The 19,258-nt window shown below is 40.4% G+C and overlaps 1 protein-coding gene across 2 annotated transcripts in view; it reads right to left on the bottom strand.

Annotated features, from left to right (window-relative positions):
- The window catches only part of DNAH8 (dynein axonemal heavy chain 8), a 171,388-nt gene that overhangs the window by 129,460 nt on the left and 22,670 nt on the right, over positions 1 to 19,258 (bottom strand). The window contains exons 1-9 of one of the 2 annotated variants that reach the window (XM_044443208.1): positions 15,563 to 15,647; positions 14,280 to 14,428; positions 13,817 to 14,006; positions 8,967 to 9,130; positions 7,240 to 7,416; positions 5,520 to 5,633; positions 4,228 to 4,335; positions 1,711 to 1,812; positions 596 to 742 (exon numbers count right to left, since the gene is read on the bottom strand). In XM_044443208.1, coding sequence (XP_044299143.1) covers positions 596 to 742; positions 1,711 to 1,812; positions 4,228 to 4,335; positions 5,520 to 5,633; positions 7,240 to 7,416; positions 8,967 to 9,130; positions 13,817 to 14,006; positions 14,280 to 14,428; positions 15,563 to 15,623 — 1,212 coding nt within the window. In that variant the 5' untranslated portion in view covers positions 15,624 to 15,647. Of the gene's footprint in view, positions 1 to 595; positions 743 to 1,710; positions 1,813 to 4,227; positions 4,336 to 5,519; positions 5,634 to 7,239; positions 7,417 to 8,966; positions 9,131 to 13,816; positions 14,007 to 14,279; positions 14,429 to 15,562; positions 15,648 to 19,258 lie in introns of those variants that run through there. The other variant, XM_044443121.1, reaches the window with a different exon arrangement.

Here is a 19,258-nt window from a genome sequence, read left to right on the forward strand (position 1 = left end):
TTCAAAACAGCAATTACGGGCTCCTTTAATAACCACCAAATTTAGGGCTTGGCTAATTTGGCGAATATGGTTTTGAGATTGTTTGGTTTTGGCAACTGTTCTCAGAACTCCTCATTTTATGGAGGGGGGTTATCAGTACTGCAACATTTGAGGGTTGCTTGCAGGTTCCTTGGCACCCACTTCTAAGAGGGCTTATGTTCACTACACCAAGGCCTAGTTCTCACTGACACAGTAGACCTTTGCATGGTCTGTACTGCTGCAGCAGGGAAGGGAAGGACTAGTGCAATTAGAGCTGTATATCAGGACTGAACTGAGCCCATATTGCAATGGTGGAAATGTACCGGAAAAATGTACCGGAAAAAACTGGAAGCACTGGTGAACAGCAATTCATTCTAACCCATGCAAGAAAATCAAACAAACTTTAAAAAAAATTAAATGGCTTCACAAATAAATATACTTAGGGCTTAAACATATGCAAGCGCAGACAGCAAAAGATTCTACAGCTTTCAGCATGCCCCAGCCTGCCATGCTGTTGTTTATAAGCTGAAATCCAAGGTCAATGTGTATTGTATTTCATTCTTAAATATGCACTTACTTTTTCTAGCCTTTTACAAAATGCTTCAAATTTACCAAATATGTACATCTCAGATACTTCAAATGTCTTCTCCCCTAGTGTTTCCAAAATTTGTTTTCTTGTTTTGTGAAAACTTTTCTGATATTCTTTAAACAGGAAAGTACAGTCCTGAAGTATTAAAAACAAACAGGAAATATTAGAGGGAATAGAAGAAACAACAAGCTAATAGACAGACTAGAGCTGCAGGATTTCCCTTGAACCTTCTGTGAAAGGAAAATATAAATAAATTGTTGAAATGTTGCCACACTTGTACAAACAATTGTTTCTGATATTGTAGAAACAGTTGCTTTGTGGTAACTTCTCCCATGAGAACTTGCTTCTGCATATTTATAACCCACATAATGCATCATCTAGCTTTACATATATGCAAACAAAACAAAAAACAAAACCCTAATGGTGCAACTGTATGACCTCCCAACATCATCTGGAAAGTGATAGGATTCTTCCTGTGCTGCTGCAGGAAAGACGGGTGCAGCGCAGCACAGCAGAGCTGCGGGGAAGATGGCAGAGATTGCGCCCGTCTTTCGTGCAGGAGCGCGCCTGTGATTACGCACGCCTTCCCTGCACGAAAGCAACTGCAATCGTGGCCATCTCTCCACTGGGGGGGGAGGGGAGATGGCTGCAATCTTGGTCACCGCCCAATGCGGAGTTCGCGACCCACATCAAAATTTTAATGAAATTTTTGTTCGTGACCCGATTTGTTCATGAACCAAGGCATTCGTGAGCTGAGGTACCACTGTATTTGCTATTTTGTAACAATTCAAAATTAGTTTCTTTTAATTTCCTGGTGTAAGAACCAAAGAATGAAGTCCTGTGCTGGAGAAAATCCCCTTGGGTCCTAATTAGCCAAAAAACTCTGCTAAGAAGGATCAGATTTTTTAAAAAGATACAATGTAACTTATAGTACTAAGCATATTTTCCTAATAGACTTGATGAGAGTTCACAGCAACAACTTATTTAGTCCTGTTTACAGCAGTAATATATTCTTGATAATACATATGCATCTATATTTTGAGAAAGTATCAGTAGGAGCAGATATAATGCCATTGAAATTATATCCTATATAGCACACAAACCTTAATTTTCTTAATTACTGTTGGTGTATCCTGTTCCCAAACACGACTAAACCCTCCATCAGTAATATATGCCTTGCATGCTGTTACCATTTGATTTGTAACCTGCCATATGCAAACAGAAAACAAAAAGATCCAGGTTTGTCAAAATAATTGCAACAGGAAAAAATATCAGCATGAAAGGATGAAATTCATGCGCACCAGGAAGTGAATTTCACATCAGAATCACGGCATTTTTGGCCATTTCGAAAGAGTTGTGTGTAAGGAAAGATATTCAGCCTTAATATTGTCAGATCCAGGACTTATGTGGCAGGTGTCTATGGATGGAGGACCAGGCCCATGGTGATAGAGGTAGAAGGAGCTTAGTGTTAATGCAGTAGGACCAGAGGCAAGATCAAAGGAAGGAATAAGCAAGACTCAGATACTGTCAAGACATGGCAAGTCCAAAAGCTAAGGCAGAGTCAGGAACAAGCAAGGGTCAGGAAATGGCAATGTGTGAAAGGATCAGAATCAGTGTCAGGAACAAGCAAAGGCAAGAGATTAATAAGACATGGCAGAACTAGTGGCAAAGGTGAGATGAACAGCAAGTGAAGGTCAGATACCCACAAAATATGACAGAGCCAGAGCAAAGGCAACAGCAGGCAAGGATCAGAATCCCAGCAAGCCATAGCATGACCAGAGATGAAGGTGAGGATCAGGTACCTGGCCGGGCAGGGCTGGATCAGAAGCAAGGGCAGAGTCCGGAGCAGGCAGGAGTAAAAGTACAGTCAAAGGCAAAGCCAGACTGGAAGCCTCAGGAGCACAATGCAGTCACCCCAAAGGCCCATGTGGCTGTGACAAAGCCAAGCAGTGCAGAGCAGCCTTCCAAAGTTCCCAGCTGAGCTGCACTGTTACACAGGTTCTAATCCTTGAGTGCCTACAGGTATACATAATCCTGGTCCTGCAAGCAACAACAGAGTGACCCATACTGCCAGTTGTAAATACATCAGCAGGGAAGGCTGTGTTGTTCTTGCAGATGCTGATGAATGTGAGTATTCAAACACACACAAAGTATTTTGAATAGCAGTTTCCGAAACTTACCACATTCGAAAAGCCACACAGCAACTATGCCAATCTACATTTCAAACCAAGGCAATTTCAAGTGCAGCACTCAGTGATCCAATTCCGACATAATGAGAAATGATACTCTGTTTTGAGATTGAGTTGTGGCAGGCCTCCAGCTGGCAGTGCTCCCCTTCATTCCCCCCCCCCCACACTTTTTTGGTTAGTAAAAAGAAGCCAGAATCAGACAATGGTTTCTAATATTGGCTTGTTCTCAGGCAATAGTCATGGCTCTGAGATTAGATGTTGCAGATAAATTTGATTAGTTGAAAATCAAAAGTGGAAGCTTTTTTGCTTCTCTCCTTGGAATATGGAAGAGAAGGAAAGGGAGAACATGAATCTAAATCTCATTGTGGTTCATAATCAGAATCACATTTTCCTATTATATTTCTATCAGATACCTAATAGCAACTGCACAAAACACAATGGAATGTTTTACAAAATCCACACCATGTGCTATCTACTTCCTGCATAGTTAGTTTCTATTGTGCATGTGTAAGCCAGCAAATGGCCCTTGAGTCAGCATATAAACACATGCAATATTTGGTGAAGCTTTTACTACTGTATTTTTTAAACTAGGTGGATAGATAGAAGACATGAGAGAGAGCGAGAGAGAGAGATCAGATGAGAACTCTATGGCCAACACGGTTGTTTGTGAATGTTTATGCACAGAATACTCTCCAATGCACTGACTGCAGAAGAGCTTCCCAGCCCCACTTGCCACTACCTTTAACCTGCATCTGCCCCAGTTCTTGATCTGGAAGCACCATCCAATGTGCAGCCAAGTGGTGAGAAATATTGCACTGTACCCGAAAGAAAGTGTGAGCTGGGTGACCTATGATTATGCACCATCGCATAAGTCTTATTCATGCAATTTCTCCTCCGAGACTACTTTGCAACAGCAGTTATGGAGTCTTGCAGGAGACCATGGTTCACATCTTATAGAGTAATGGAGGCCATTGTTCATTTGCTAAAAACAACATTTATATTGTTATTTATTTTATATTGTTATTTTTGTACTTTATCTTATGTTGTGAGCCGCCCCGAGGCTTCGGCGAATGGGGCGACATAGAAATGTTTTAATAAATAAATAAATAAAAATAAGACAAGGAGGATAGCTGACTGCCCTACCAATTAGGTTACTTTTTTCTCCCTATCACTTCTCTCATCCACCTCCCATTCTTCTTTGACTTCTGTACTGTCATGCTCAGCTTCCCAAATGCTTCTTTCTTTCTCCTCTAGGAAGTATGTGCTATAAATGATAAGACTCCACTATCGTAATAAAGTTCTATGTTGAGGGAGAGATAGAGGTTTTCTTTACTATAAAGTTACTTTGTGTATGATGTAAATTAACAGAATTCTCTTAATTGCGCATTCTGAAATATTTCCATTCTTAAAATCACATATGTAAGTGCTTACTTTTATAAACAGCGATGTCATTCTCTCAGAAGTATTATAATATCTTGAAACACTGTGAATCATTCGAATAGCATTGATCAGGTTTTGTATTCCATGGGCCATGGAAACCTAAGATGAACATATTGTAGGATTAGAAAAATTCATATTGAGGGATAGTATATTTTAAATTACAAGCTGGTGACAATAGAAGAATAGGATTGTGAACAAGTCTAAAAGGAGTAAATTGAGAAGTGCCAGAGCAAGTGTGTATCCTCTTATATGCAAAGCATGCTCCTTCCTCCTCTTCACTTAATGAAACAGCAAGAAGAATGTCCTACTGTCATAGCAATTGCTTGCTTGCATATTTATTTGAAACATTTACTTTATCTGAATAATCCTTCCACTCGATTTATTTATTTTATTTATTTACATGTATTTATAGGCTGCCTATAATTGCCAAGGCCTTCAATGAGTGGTCAGTGCAGTTTACAATAAAATATAAAATAAGTAAAATTCATCAATTTCCTAAAAGATGGAAACAAATACATACCCTACAACAAAACAGGAGAACCCTCTAAAATCAAGGAACAGCATTAACCACTGAAAGCTCAGTGCAACAGAACAATAGTGAGGTCATGAGATTTCTGGTTTTAGCCCCTGCCATCATATTGCTACCTATAGTTCTGAACCAATGGAAAGCTTAATTTTCCATTCTCAGTTATAAGCATATTACAGCTCAGTGAAAAAGTACATGCTTTGAATGTCAAAGGTCCTAGGATCAACCCCTGGTATCTCCAGATAGTACTAAGAATGAATCTGCCTAAAACCCTGGAGCATAGCTGTCAGTCAGTGTTGTCAAAACTGAGTTAGACCGGCCCAGAATATAACTAGTGATCACTGCAGCCCAGTGTGGCTATTTAGGCCACAGTGGGCTGTTGGATATGCCGGTAAGTGTTCTGGAATATTGAAAGTTTCCCTGAACCTGGTTGTGGATAGTTTGTTGACCATGTGCTGGGTTTGGATGGCACAACAAACTGCTCTTATGATTTGAATATGGAAGATGGCTATCCTCGTGTGTCACAGCCCAATGTGGCTTGTTAGTTAATTGCCCTCCTTAATTTAGAGAACCTGCCCATAATATGACAGTTTTCTTAATTCTAATTATTATACACATAAGCAACCAGATATATCAGGCTTCAAATAGAGCTTAGAACTTCATTAAATTATGCCTAATTTTATAATCTACTGCTTTTGATACACATTTCTACTACAATGTAAAAAATAGCTTTATAATTTTTGTAAAATGTACTTACTAAATCATAGTTATAGAGTGGCTGGCAAACCTTTTCAAGTGTGTATAAATATCTCACATTATCTTTTGATTCGTTTGCTGTATCTGTTATTCTGGCATCAAGTTCTCGCCACAGCTAGAGTTAAAAGGAAAAGTGGAACATACTAGTAACAACAAAAATAGAGTACACAGAATTTGAAGCACAAAAATGTAATTATATTCAAACCACAATGTCAAAATATATGATGTAAAACTTAATGCCCCCTTCTCCAACATTTGTTGCATAACTACATCTTCATCTATAAATTAATTTTACATGCCACTTGAAGTTTTATTAATCCAGCAAATTTGAACCTGACTCTTTAGAAGGGTCTTAGTTCTGCCATGGACTTACTGAGTGACCTTTAGCAACTTATTATAACTGAACCATTACAGGTTTTCATCTTTAAAAGGAGAATCAGAGGTACATCTTAAGATGGCTGGAAAAGGAAATGCAACCAGATCATTTGCATATCAAAAGACTATATAAAAGACAGTAGCAAGAGTAAAACTTTATGGATGATATTTTAAATGCTGTGATCTTGTACAAAGGCAACTCATACATATAAAAAGGTAGGAATAAAAAGAATGTTCTGCTACTTTCCCCACAGGCATCATTTTCCGTTCTTTTGCAATGACTGAAGAAGAAACAAAAACAAGGATAATAAAACCAACCAAATGTGACTGCTCTATTTTGCCATTAGTCATGGTTACTGCATGTCTGAAAATTTATTTATTTGGGAACATATACTCAGGATAGCTCATCCCAAATCATATCTACCATAGCTACCTGAATGCCAATTTAGTGTGGAGTAGTCCCCACATCATAGAAGCAAAGTTTGCAATCAATACTCAGCACATAGATCATTTTGTAAATTACTCTGCCAATGGGAATAATTGCTATGTTGTAGAAGTGTACTAATACAACCACTGTAATATATTTTAAAGGGATTAAACAGTGACAAAGGAAGAGTTTCTACCTTTTCAGTGTATGCTTATGAGGATAGTCACAATTTGTATCTATGATATCTATGGTTACAGTTACAGTGCTAAACTACCAATGGAAGTGTAACTAAATTAAGAAACTGATATTTTATATGTGGCACAGCTGTGAAAATATGTAAACTCTACATGTGAGAAAGATGATTATATGTAGAGAATCATTTATTTCTTTTATTTGTATCCTGCATTTTTCCTTCTAAAGAACTCAGGGCCGTTTACAAAATTCTCTTCTTCCTTTCAGTCTTATCTTTGCAACAACAACCATGTGAGGTAGGTTGATCTGAGCATCTGTGACTGGCTCAAAGTCACCTAGGGAGCTCCATGGCTGAATGGGGACTAGAACCCAGACCTCCTGAGTTCCAGTCCTGCACTCTTAACCACTACACCACACTGGCTCTCTGCCCATTAAAGCTCTCGTTGAGGTTTTAGAACCCTGGAAAACTAAAACACTGAAGAAACAGAGGAAGATCTCCTCTGCAGCCAATTGCTCTCCACATGTAACAGGTGATAATATTAGCAAAGGGACCAGATGGAGTGAACTCCTCCACATTCTTCCTTCTTGTTTGTAGAGCTCACCTGTGAAGAAAATGCCCCAATAGGGACAGTGTCATTAATTGCTTCCCCCACTTACATGCATGGACATTTCCATTAAATCATTGAAATAAGGCTGTTGTTGTCTTAAAAGTACAAATAAGCATTACCTTTATAATTTTGGAGTGTGAAACATTTAGAACATTGATAACAGCCTTGCAATTTGGTCCTTTGATCTGTTCAATGATAAAATTGAATTTAGCTGACATGCGCTTCCAGTGTTCTAGTTCAGTTAGAGGACCCGAGTCATCGGCTTCTTTCCTCATCTGTTCACTCTCAATCAAAACCTGCAAACCAGTGAAAGAAAGTTAAATGGATACAGAAGTTCACCACCTGCTTATATTTAGTATTTATGTAGCACTTATTAGTTCTACCAGTATTCTACTTCCTGCAGCAGAAATATAGAAGCTGATCATTAATTAATGCTGTTCCCTGGACTAAATGCAAGGGTGCTAATTTAACCATCACATGGACTCTGGACAGTGCCTAGAGGGTCACAGCAGTTTTTCAAGTTCAGATGTTGGAGTTGGAGATCAGTGCTTGGATTGCCCCCTTCCCAGTGAATGCGTAAAGTACTGCACCAGATGTGTCTCTGGAGTAAAAAGTTATCTTGGAGAAAAGATAAAGGCAAGGGGATTGGGGTCATAAGGAGATGACAGATCCTGTTGGTGCCCTAGTGTCCTTCCCTGTCCATCTGACGTGTTGCAGTTAGATCATCCCTCTAACTGAACTGCAAAACATGAGAAGCAGGGAGGCAACGAGCACCTCTGTACTCCTCCAGCACTGCCTCATGATCTTCCCAACTAGGAGGCTTATGGGCATTCCCACTGGATTATAACCTTTAGGCTTTATGTTTTTACCAGTCCTTAGTCACTCCCTCTCTCTTACTGATTCCTGTAGTCACTGATATAACTCACTTCAAATGCCAGATATAGAGGCTACAATCTAAAGAAGCCATATAGACACGCAGAGCAAAAGGGGTTCTATAGAAAGCCCCTTTTTCAAGTTTGCTCTACAACAACTTTAAGAATAAAAGAAGCAGATCATAGTTAAGCTAAAGAGCAGGTTGTGTAGTTGTGGGAGCTACAAAGCAAGTTCCAGCCTAGTATTATATTTTATTTACGGTATCTTGAGGCTTCCTTTCAGTAAAATTATCAGAGTGATGTGTAACAAATAACACCACAACATTACTGTTGAATGAACACCCTATATATCTAGAAGGCCTTTTGTTTTCAACAAGCCTGGTGTCAGGGGTTGCCGTGGGAGGCAGCTGCTGAGGGCCCATCACTGCCACTGAACCTACCACAGCGGCCAGTCCCAACCATCCCCTCACTCTCCCACGGTGAGAAAGAGCTGAGCCAGCAGGCTCCGTGGTGCTCCGTGCTGAAATATTTCTTTTTAGAACTTAGATATGGAATAGCAGCAATCTGAGCCAAGCAGATACTGCACTGTGGGGGCTGGGGAGGCCAACCAAGGCAGGCTTTACACTGCTGTCGTGCTCTCAGTGCCCATGTACCCTCAAAGTCAGCATCTGATTGGTTCAGATCCGGAGACCAGTCAATCAGGTTGGCTGGTGGGCAGTCTGGAAAACTTCCGCAGTGGTTGCAGGCAGGCATCTTTGGCAGGGGGCAGGGGATTCAATAATAGCAGGCTTCAGGGGCAGGAAAGGGGCCCATAAGCAGAGGTGTGGGCCCTGGTTTTAAATAGCATGTTTTCATGTGAATTGTTTGCATTTTGTCCAACTATACCACACATGAAAGTGTAACACTGCACACAACCCTGTACCATATATACCAAAAAACTGGTTTTCACAGTGATGGTACCATAAGAAACTTACTTGTTCAATTTGTTTATACCATATCATAAGCACATCCTCTAACTGATGGACTGTATCAGGATTGGCAGCTGCTGCTGTCACTTCTTCAAAAGACTGGAGTTTAGAAAAATCAATGTAATCTATTTTTTTCAACTGAACAGTCCCGTCAATGCTCACTCTGGCACCTAAAACCAATAAAGAACATGCTCAGTTTGTACCATTTGGTCCTTACACCATTTAAGTTTGAGGAGCCAGCCCATACACTAGTGTGTCCTCTGCTGCCCTCTTCCCCCCCTCCCCCATAACCTGATTGTGTTGTAGTCAGTAGCTACTCCTCATAGACCTATTGATAAAAAATTTCACCTCAAAGAAAAAAGAATGGTACATGGACCACAACTGTTTTTATGCTAGGTGGATTCATGTAGATGCAATATTAAATAAAAAAAAAATCAAATGAAATTTCAACTGTATTGAAATAACCCACCTCATATATATTATAGAAGAGTAGAAGCCAAAAGTTCACTGTTCAGGATTGTCTGAGCTAGTGTACAGGCCAAAGCAGGAACCCTCCTCGCTCTCATCTTCAGCTGTGATTCATTCTGTTAGCCTCACTTCTCTTGGCTGCCCTCTCTCTGCAACACAGCTCTTCTCCCACAGTCCAGCAAGCAAGACAGTACAGTCAGTTGCTGGGTCCTAGAAGAAGGCTTCCCTCCTCTTGATCAATTAGCTTCACGTGTAATAGCAGTCTTTTTTGCCTAATAATTAATGGGGGAACTTGGCCTGCATGGCCAATGTTAGATGGCAATAGTGGGAGGGGAGGCTATCATGTGCTATATTGATTTCATTTAATGATAAATAACACCATTCATACAAATGGAGGTGGGTTTGTGAAATACAAGCCACACAATGAACCAAGCACTGTGCTAGTCCATTTGCCTGCTCTACTTCTTTCCCTCAAAACCAGCTTGCAAAAACTTGAGACAGCCAGAAGAGGGCAACTGGTAGTTTGCTAACTGGTGCCTGAGAGTCTCAGAAAGTAGACAGGCAATAAAAGACAAGTCTGGTTGGGAAAACTTTTGCTAAAGGGGAAAAGAGGAAAGGAGAAGGCAGAGGGCCTTTCCCTCTTAAGTTTTGCCTGTGGGCTGTTAGGACAAAACAACTAGTGGAACTACAGAATTGTCATTCTTTTGATATTCATGTTACTTTTTTCTAGATGTTATTCTGCTTTCATAAATAATAAAGAGTTTAAGTGAGATGAAATTTTTAATACTAACTTTTGTATTAATATGGTTCATTTGGACAAAGAATGTTAGTGCCACATTACAGAGGGTTTTAGCCCCTTAACCTTTTGAGGATTAGCTCATTTAGCTTGTTGACAGCAAGTTATCTTAAAATTAAAGTCTGATAAAGATAAATTTATCAGATTTTATCCTCTTCTGTTCCAGGATTACTTGTATGTACCATACACTAGAGCTGGCAGCCATAATCCTTCCCGCTCCCCCAATTTCCAGATTTTGCAAGATGATGCTGCCTATTTTCAAAAATGAAGTCACAAGAAACTCAGAGGCTTCAGCCTACTGGATTCCTGGGCATGCTTTGGGAAGATGAGGGAAATTGTTTCCCCCCGCTTGCTTAATAATTCTAACAGTATGAGAGGTTTAACTATGTGGAGAGAATGCTCTTGGGTTCTTCTTCGCTACCCTACCCTACCTTATCCATTAGCTTAGTTTCCTCATCTATAAAAACAGCCTGTCCCCATTGTCACCTTCTGGATAATCAGGTCACCATTTCAAGCTTCCCATCAGTGAACTTTAGACTTCTGATAAGTTCCCACTGTAGTTCATGTATACCCTGTTGACATCTACTGGACTTCCCAAAAACAACTTAGTTCCTGTATTTTAATTTTACCAACTCTTACTTCTGGACAGCAAAACAAAACAAATACACCAATATGCTGTTGGGGAAAATCATTTTTCATTTCTGCTTCTGCTGCACAATGCCTTTCTTTTATGGGTACTTTCCTAGCTAACTGTTTAGAAGAAGGCTGCTCTGGAAATAGAACTGATTTTTTAAAAATGCAATAATAATGTTTATAGCCTTTACAATACAGAGTGAAGTAGTTTTGCAGCATAATCCAACTAAATTTAGCATTTTTGCATTTAAACTATGGTGATGTCTTACTGCATTTGCTCAGAATCTCTGGATTGTACTATGAAAGATTTGCTCAGAAATGCCAGCACCAATTAGTAGTGTATTTAGCAGTGTACAATGTGGGCTATTGTAATGGCATACACATCAAAATATTTGTTAGCTACTGTGTTTGGCATTGGTATAAACCAAAATGGGACATTTCTACTAGGGAATATTAGTAGTGCACTGCTTTCAGCATTTCCAGTCCTGCATGTATACTATCCTTTAATATTTAAATCAATTTTATACCATTTAATATATTATATAGCAGTTCATACTGTTTGATTAAAATAAATCTATCATGAGTAGTATACAAAATGAAGGAAAAAGATAGTTCCTTCATAATGTTTATTTTTTAATATTTTTATTTGTACTATTTTGATAGGACAACAATTCTTTAAAATTAAAAAGTACCTTCAAGTAACTGCTATCTATAGCAAGTGCCTTCAAGTGTCCATTGTAGACAACTTGCCCTCTTAATGTTCAGGCCCCTGTGGTCAGATTTCTATCTCTCTGCGAAAGCTAGCTCTCAGTCTTATGGTGCCAAAGGTGTATAGCATAGTTTGGAGCAGGCAAGGATCAAATTGCAAAAGCAGCAACCCAACTGCATAGCAGAAGGGTCAGAGGCTAGTAGTGTAACCCAAGGCAGGCAGGAGTCAAATTCCAAAGGGACAAGAACAGGAGCCCAGCCTGGCAGCAATGTCCTCTCAGAGCAAGACAGCTGCTCAGAATAAAGCACGTTGGAGTGGCATATTGGTTAGCATGTTCAATAGGAACTTGGGAGATATGGGTTCTAGCCCCCACTTGGCCATGAAATTCACCAGGTGACTCTGAACCAGTCATGGACTCACAGCCTAACCTACTGCACAGGGTGGCTGTTCTTGTGAGGATAAAATGGAGGAGAAAAGCTTGGAAGTTGCCTTGAATTCCTTGCAAGAGGAAGAAAGGTAGGTTTATGTGTATGTTAAAAATAACAGCAACCACCAGCTCAAAGTTTGCTTTTATAGGTGTCAGTTTCTGGACTGCAAGCATCCTTGACTGGAACACAAGGACAATACAGGTAAAAAAAACTGAGGCTTACTCAGGCAAGAATAGAACAACTGGAGAGTGTAGGGTCACAGGTAAAGGCAGAGTCAGGAGCAGTTAAGGGTCAGATACCAGCAAGGGTGTGGCAGAACCAGAGATTAATGCTGACTCCAGAATAAGTGAGGGTTAGGGACCAGCAAAAGCGTGGCATGATTGAAGGAAAAGGTGGACTTAGAAACAGGTAAGAGTCAAGACAGAAGAAAAGATATAGTAGGATTTGAGACAGATGCAGGTCAAGAACACAAAGCAGTCACCACAAAGATTTATTTTGCTGTGACAAAGGTAAGTATTATTAGAAAGTCTTTTTTATAGAGGCTTCTGTGACTCTGTATGATTGGACTGGCCCTAATCCTATAAGCACTTAAAAGTACAATACTCATCCTGCAAATACTTGCTAAATAAATAAGGCTGCCTACTTTATCAGGCCAACAAAGGGAGCAGCACTGCTCTGCACTGCTCTGCAGGACCTGACAATAGGACAGAGTGAAACTGGATTGTCTTTGCGGTCAGCTAACTAAAGCTTTGGTCATGAGCTTGGCTGCTGTTGTTTCTCAAAGTACCTCCTAGGTTGCAGTATGTAGGCAGCACGGCTTGCAGCAGTAACATAGTCTGGTGATAGAAGATGTAATATGACAGGACCAGTGTAATCCTGGAGCCCAACTCAGATGGGGTCTCTTTGGAAGAGAAGGGTGAGCATGCCGAAAACTGCATGTTAGTGGGGCTTCCAGTACAGCTGTTACAGACATTGTAGACAAGTGATGCGTCCAGGAATTCAGACACATGCACTTTCTCACATGGCTGGACATCTCTCTGTCCAGCCATGTCTCTCTGTGCCATGGAACCCCTTGGACAATGGCTGGTTCTCCGGATGCTTTGGCATATGCCATCCATTGGCTATGCTGGTTAGGCTTCATGGAAGCTGCAGACCAAAAACATCTGAAGGCCACAAGTTGCTCCCACCTGCCTTACACCATAAATGAGGAAGATGGTGTATGGGGATAACTTCCCCTAAATGCTGTCTATTCCAGAACAGTCACACTTCTGGGAGGCTGTTTGGTCAGTTTTCCAAAGCATGATTTACAATGGCAATATGTCAAACAGGAAAAGTTATCTTTACATGCTGACCTCTTCCCATTCAGATCATCTGTCTCCCAGCACTAATTAGTCCTGGTGGGGGAATAATGATATGAGCTCAGCATACAGGGAGGGGGCTTTTAGGGTTGCTCCCCTGCTGCTTCAACAGTTTGCTCCACTACTCATGTATGTTCCTATCTCACCTGCAAGTTGTGATTTCAGGCTACCGGTTCCTGGTGGTAATTGGAATGTACATGAATCAGGGTGCTGGGAACTCTGGTTCAAGATACACATGCAACTGTGCACCTTAACAAGGTGTTTGTTCAAAATCTAACTCAAAAATTACTACACTGATTTGGCATGAGTGATGCACATTAAAAACTGCCAGGAGATTCCCAGTTGCTATAGACTTTGTAGTGAACTGTCTCTAGATTAGCTCTCTGTTAAAGGACACAGTATTTCAAAACTTAATACCTCAAACAGATCTAGGTCATTCTTTACCAATTTAACATGTTTCTTACCATCCAAAAATGACAAATATCTATTCAAAGTTTCAGTAAAACTCTGTTTTTCAATATCTCCCTGCTTAGTTTGAGTCAAAGCACCCCAATTGCTTGTGGCAAGGACAGCTGGCAGAAAAACAGTTGAAAGTATATTCCTGATTCCAGGAAGGAGACCGTCACTTCCATCCATTACTGTAAAGTATATGTCCTGAAAAAGGAATATTGGGAAAGCTATTAGCAATCCAAAAAATCAGTTATGCAACACTCGTTGGAGTTTTAAAATAAATCTAATCATTCTCTTTCTTAAAAAAAGAAGCAAATCTTTCCCACATACTGGTCTCCACTGAGAAACTTTGCAGAGTACACAGAGAGGTAGGCTTTCACTCAGGAACAAGATTCCCTAAAATGTACGAGCTCTTTCTTCATTACTGCCTTTATCTAATGGGTACTTTGCTAAAAATGATAGTGATAATACGAGTACCTCATGCATAGTCTTCACATTCAGAGCCACGTCATTTCTAGCACGTACGAAAAATAAGCACAATCCTTTGAACTTGTCTGGAGATTCATCTACATATAATTTCATCATTTTAGTTCCTTTCAGGACTCCTGGAATTGCTCTACCACACTCTGAAAATAAAGATAGTTTTAAAAGTTTGAATATTATCTTAAAAATATGTGCAGCTATCATGGTACATAAGTGGCCGGTATTACAGTGGCATCCTGTGTTTGGTAAGGAAGACAAGCCATCCTGCTATGTGCAGGTAACTGCAACATTACAGGTATGCAAGTTTGTGCTGAAGACAGACACTTTATACAGGCCAGGTATCCTTTAAGATGGCATATAAACGTTCTCTATCCTGCAAAAGCAGGCGATGCTTCTACACAGAATGAGGAAGGAACCAAATATGAAAAGGTTGACGACAGCTGAACCATTTATTTAAACTGTAACATGAAGGGTAAGTCCTTAATCATAATTAATTGTAATAGTTCTGAAATTTGAATTTAGGAGCAAGAATTTCTCCTACGCAATGGCAGCCTCATGAATACTAGTTACTTTTATTAGTTATGAATATAGATAGGGTGGTACTATTCTTGGGGTTGACTGTTTTGTTAGAAGATATATATTGCTTCATTTTAGTTTTGTGTAAGAATTCTTTTTAATGGAAGAAAGCCTCCATATAAATGTAACAAATATAAATGTAAATTTTTGGATAGAGATGTTTTTCATAAAAATGTTAGTTTTAAAAATACACAAACAGAGCAGTCAATCCTACAACCACTGGACAGCTTCTAGAAGGCCATTGCTCCAAACTTGGAAATGGGGATCTGTACATGGGTCTACCTTCTCCTGTCACAGCCAGAGGCATACCAGAATGACCTCAGATAAGAGGTTTAGTGGGTATTCTGAAAGGGCAAGGAGAGGAGGAGACTGGAGCAAACAAGAAATAATCCATCCTGACATTGCTTTAGCCTCCTTTCCTCCCTCTCACAAGTGCTACACTTAGATTAGATCATGTGTCTTCTGACTTTACAAAGAGAAAGGAGCTCCTCTCAAGTTCAAAGGATTAGAGGCAATACCATTAGTTTGTATCCTGATTTTATAGTATTAAGGCCCCATTTTCTCAAGTACTTTGCCTATACTATAATACCATGATTGACAGAGGTTAATTAAGATTATCCAGCGTAATTAATAGCAAATTAAGAACAATTAACTTTATTTCACTTAAACCTACCAAATTAGATAAAATAATTATCATTTACCTACACCAGGAGCTTCACCCTCCTGATATATGAACTTCAAAGTTCTGTTTCCACCTTTCATAAAAAAACTGTCAAATGCCTGTAACTGTTAAAAAAACAGGTAAGTTGAAGATTAACATTTGCCAAATCAATTTTCCCCCAAAGAAAATCTTTGTTTAACCAGGGAATACATGACGACTATTACAGAATGTTTCTACATTCTCCACCTACCTAGTACAGGATTCTGGGAAGGCTACAAGCTTATACCACAATAAACTATTAATCTTTAAAGCAGGGATGGGAAAAATGTTTACCCAAGCACTGCTTTTCCTTGTGAGCAAACGGCCTGGGATCACAGGACAGTGGTGGCCAGGACAAAAGCTAAAATGTGTGGGCCAGATATATGTACTCCATTTATAACAGATCCACCCTTCCCTTCCCTTTCCAGTGCATGCTGATATAAAGGATTCATATGGATATTTTGGGCAAATCTTCATTTCTCACCCCACTATGCTTCTCTTCTTTATCATGTCTCTCAAATTCAGAAGAATTTTAGGGAAGAAAGACAGGAGATCCATGCATAAGGGTTCCTTGGTTCTCCTTTAATTGCCAGTCGGCGTTTATTCCTGTCTGATACATGTTTCTTCTTTGGGCACCTAATAGAATCTACTGGGACACATAACCAAACACGTATTTGGACAAGACTGAGGCTATATCATTCTAAGCTCCACAATTAAGCAAACATACATTGTAACTTTGATATTTTGCTACATGCCAATATTGTGAAAATGGGAAAATAGCTCAGAAGTTAGCCAGTTTTATAATGTCACCGGGATTTTGAAAGGCAGGGGAGGGAACAACAAGCTCAGGAAACCACCCTGGGAGATCCAACACTTCCAGTGCTATCACTGATTTTGCAAGCCACCTGGAAGAATTTTATCTGCTGTTGCTCCTCTGCCAGAACAACAGGTCTCTCTTCAAGTATCTTTGGAGCATTGTCAAAGCTTAGTCACAAGATATGGCACTGAGGAGGGCACTGAAGTACCTTCTCTCATGTAGTAACTTCTCAGAGTTTACAATGCACTTTACATCAGTCTATGTTACTCTTGTTGAACAAAAATCTAGACACATGACCTGTCCCACAATATTCTGAGCCATATCCCTTGTGACCCAAAGGAAAACTCATTCAGAATAAGGGTGTGCCCTCTAAAGCAGTATTGATTTTGTACATTGGCCATGCTGTGTTTGATTAAGAAAACTTGGTCATGATTTGTAGTAGTTTAACAGATTAATGTGTCAGCAGTAGAGAGCTAATGAGCATGGCTTTTACTAATGATGAATTGCAAAACATTATCTATATAGCAGACTCACCGTTGGGCCATCTAAAATTAGTTCTTCCACAGATACAATGTCTATTCCAAGTTTGTCTGATAGAATTTCAAATATATATTTGTATGCAGCATTAATTTTCATTTTTCGGCCTTCCCTTGCTTCTCTAAACCGAGCCTAATGGTAGAAAAATGTGTTTGAAAGAGTGAATCATCTGCGGTGATCTTGGAGCCCAGGAAAATAAAATCTGTCACTATCTCCATTTCTTCCCCATCTATTTGCCAGGAAGTGAGAGGACCGGATGCCATGATCTTAGTTTTCTTAATGTTGAGTTTCAAGCCTACTTTTGCGCTCTCTTCCTTCACCCACATCAAGAGGCTCTTTAGTTCCTCTTCACTTTCTGCCATGAGAGTGGTATCATCTGCATATCTGAGGTTGTTGATATTTCTCCCAGCAATCTTAACTCAACTGGTGATTCATCTAGCACCCCTTTCTCATGATGTGCTCTGCATATAAGTTAAATAGGCTGGGCAACAGTATACAGCCTTGCCAAACTCCTTTCTCAATTTTGAACCAATCAGTGGTTCCGTGTCCAGTTCTCACTGTTGCTTCTTGACCCACATATAGATTTCTCAAGAGACAAATAAGATGGTCAGGTACTCCCATCTCTTTACGAACTTGCCACAATTTGTTGTGATCCACACAATCAAAGGCTTTAGCATAGTCAATGAAGCAGATGTTTTTCTGAAACTCCCTAGCTTTCTCCATGATCCAGCATATGTTGGTAATTTGATCTCTAGTTCCTCTCCCTCTTCGAAATCCTGCCTGTACTACTCTCCTTTCACCACCAGATTACATCTGCAACTGAGTGTCTTTTCGGCTTTGACCCAGTCGCTTCATTCTTTCTGGCGCTACTAGTACTAACCCTCTGCTCTTCCCCAGTAGCATAGTGGACACCTTCTGACCTGAGGGGCTCATCTTCCGGCATCACCTTTTTGCCTTTTGGTACTGTCCATGGGGTTTTCATGGCAAAGATACTGGAGTGGGTTGCCATTTCCTTCTCCAGTGGATCACATTTTGTGAGAGCTCTCTGCTATGACCTGTCCGTCTTGGGTGGCCCTGCACAGCATAGCTCATAGCTTCATTGAGCTACACAAGCCCCTTCGCCACAACAAGGCAGTGATCCATGAAGGGGGCTAAATTAATAAATACGTACTTTTTAAAAACCTGTTGTGAAATTAATGCTACATTTTTAAAAATTGCATATATAAGAGTCCTTCAGTTACTGACTCTCTCTGAAACAATTTAAAAAAATTCACATTGAAATAAAGAACCAGTTTATCATCAAGAGTCCCAAACTAGTTGTGGCTAGGGTTAGGGTTAGGAAATGGGCAAGTTCTTCATGACTCAATCTGAAATAGGTTCAGACACAGGTTAACACGCAGTTTTAAGAAAAGCATGGTCCATTCAATATTCTATCCCTAACCCTGTTCAAAAACATTAGAAATTTCAATTGCCATTTCTAGGCCACTGAAAAGGGGGAGATAGTAGGAATGATGCTTGGTCTAGGGGAGGTTTCTGATGTATCTGGAGGGGTCGAATCACTAGACTGGGCAACAACAGAGAACTTCCTGGTAGCTCCGGTTTCCATCACATTATTTTATTTTTTTAAATCTCATTTCATTTCTACATTACTCAATTGCTGAAGCTCTCTGGGTGACTCACAAAATAAAATCCCACCATAAAATAATATTAAACAGCATAAAAAATGAACTATAGCACTTTCAGAAGAAAGCCAAAATAAAACTAACAGCACTGCTGAGATATAGAATGCATAAATGTGAATTGATTTTTTTCTCAAAAAAGACTATGCCCCAGGGTAGAGATATTCTTCTCCTTAAAGGGAACAGCACTCTGACATATTAAATGGAGGGTGGAAAAACACCACTGAGAAAATGGTATCAATAAAATGTAATAATGATCGCCAAGGGTGAAGACAGACGGCGGCCACCGTGGGACCGGGGACGCTGCTGGCCTGCGGCTCCTCCACCTGTGCCGGCGAGTTCTCCGCGGGCCCCGCCCTTGCCCCCTCCCCCACCGGCGTGGGTGGCAGCTGCGCCGGATTGGGGGGCCGGGCGCAGGGAGGGGCCGCGGGCTTAACTCGCTGGCCTCAGCCGAAGAGCAGCGGCGCTGTTTGGGGCCGTTCGGAGCCGTGTGGGGCTGGGCTGGGCTGGGCTGGGCCGGGCCAGGAACTTTGTCTGTGTGTGTGTGTGTGTGTGTTTGGTAGTGGGTGGGTTGGAGGGTTTTAAATTGTATTTTATTGGATTTTAGTAACTCCACATCTGGCTGCTGCCTTTATGGGGTTGCCATTGGGGTGGTTTTGGGTAG

This window comes from Varanus komodoensis, unplaced genomic scaffold (genome assembly GCF_004798865.1).
Source record: "Varanus komodoensis strain SLA01 unplaced genomic scaffold, ASM479886v1 scaffold1, whole genome shotgun sequence".
In the NCBI taxonomy this organism is placed as follows: Eukaryota; Metazoa; Chordata; class Lepidosauria; order Squamata; family Varanidae; genus Varanus; species Varanus komodoensis.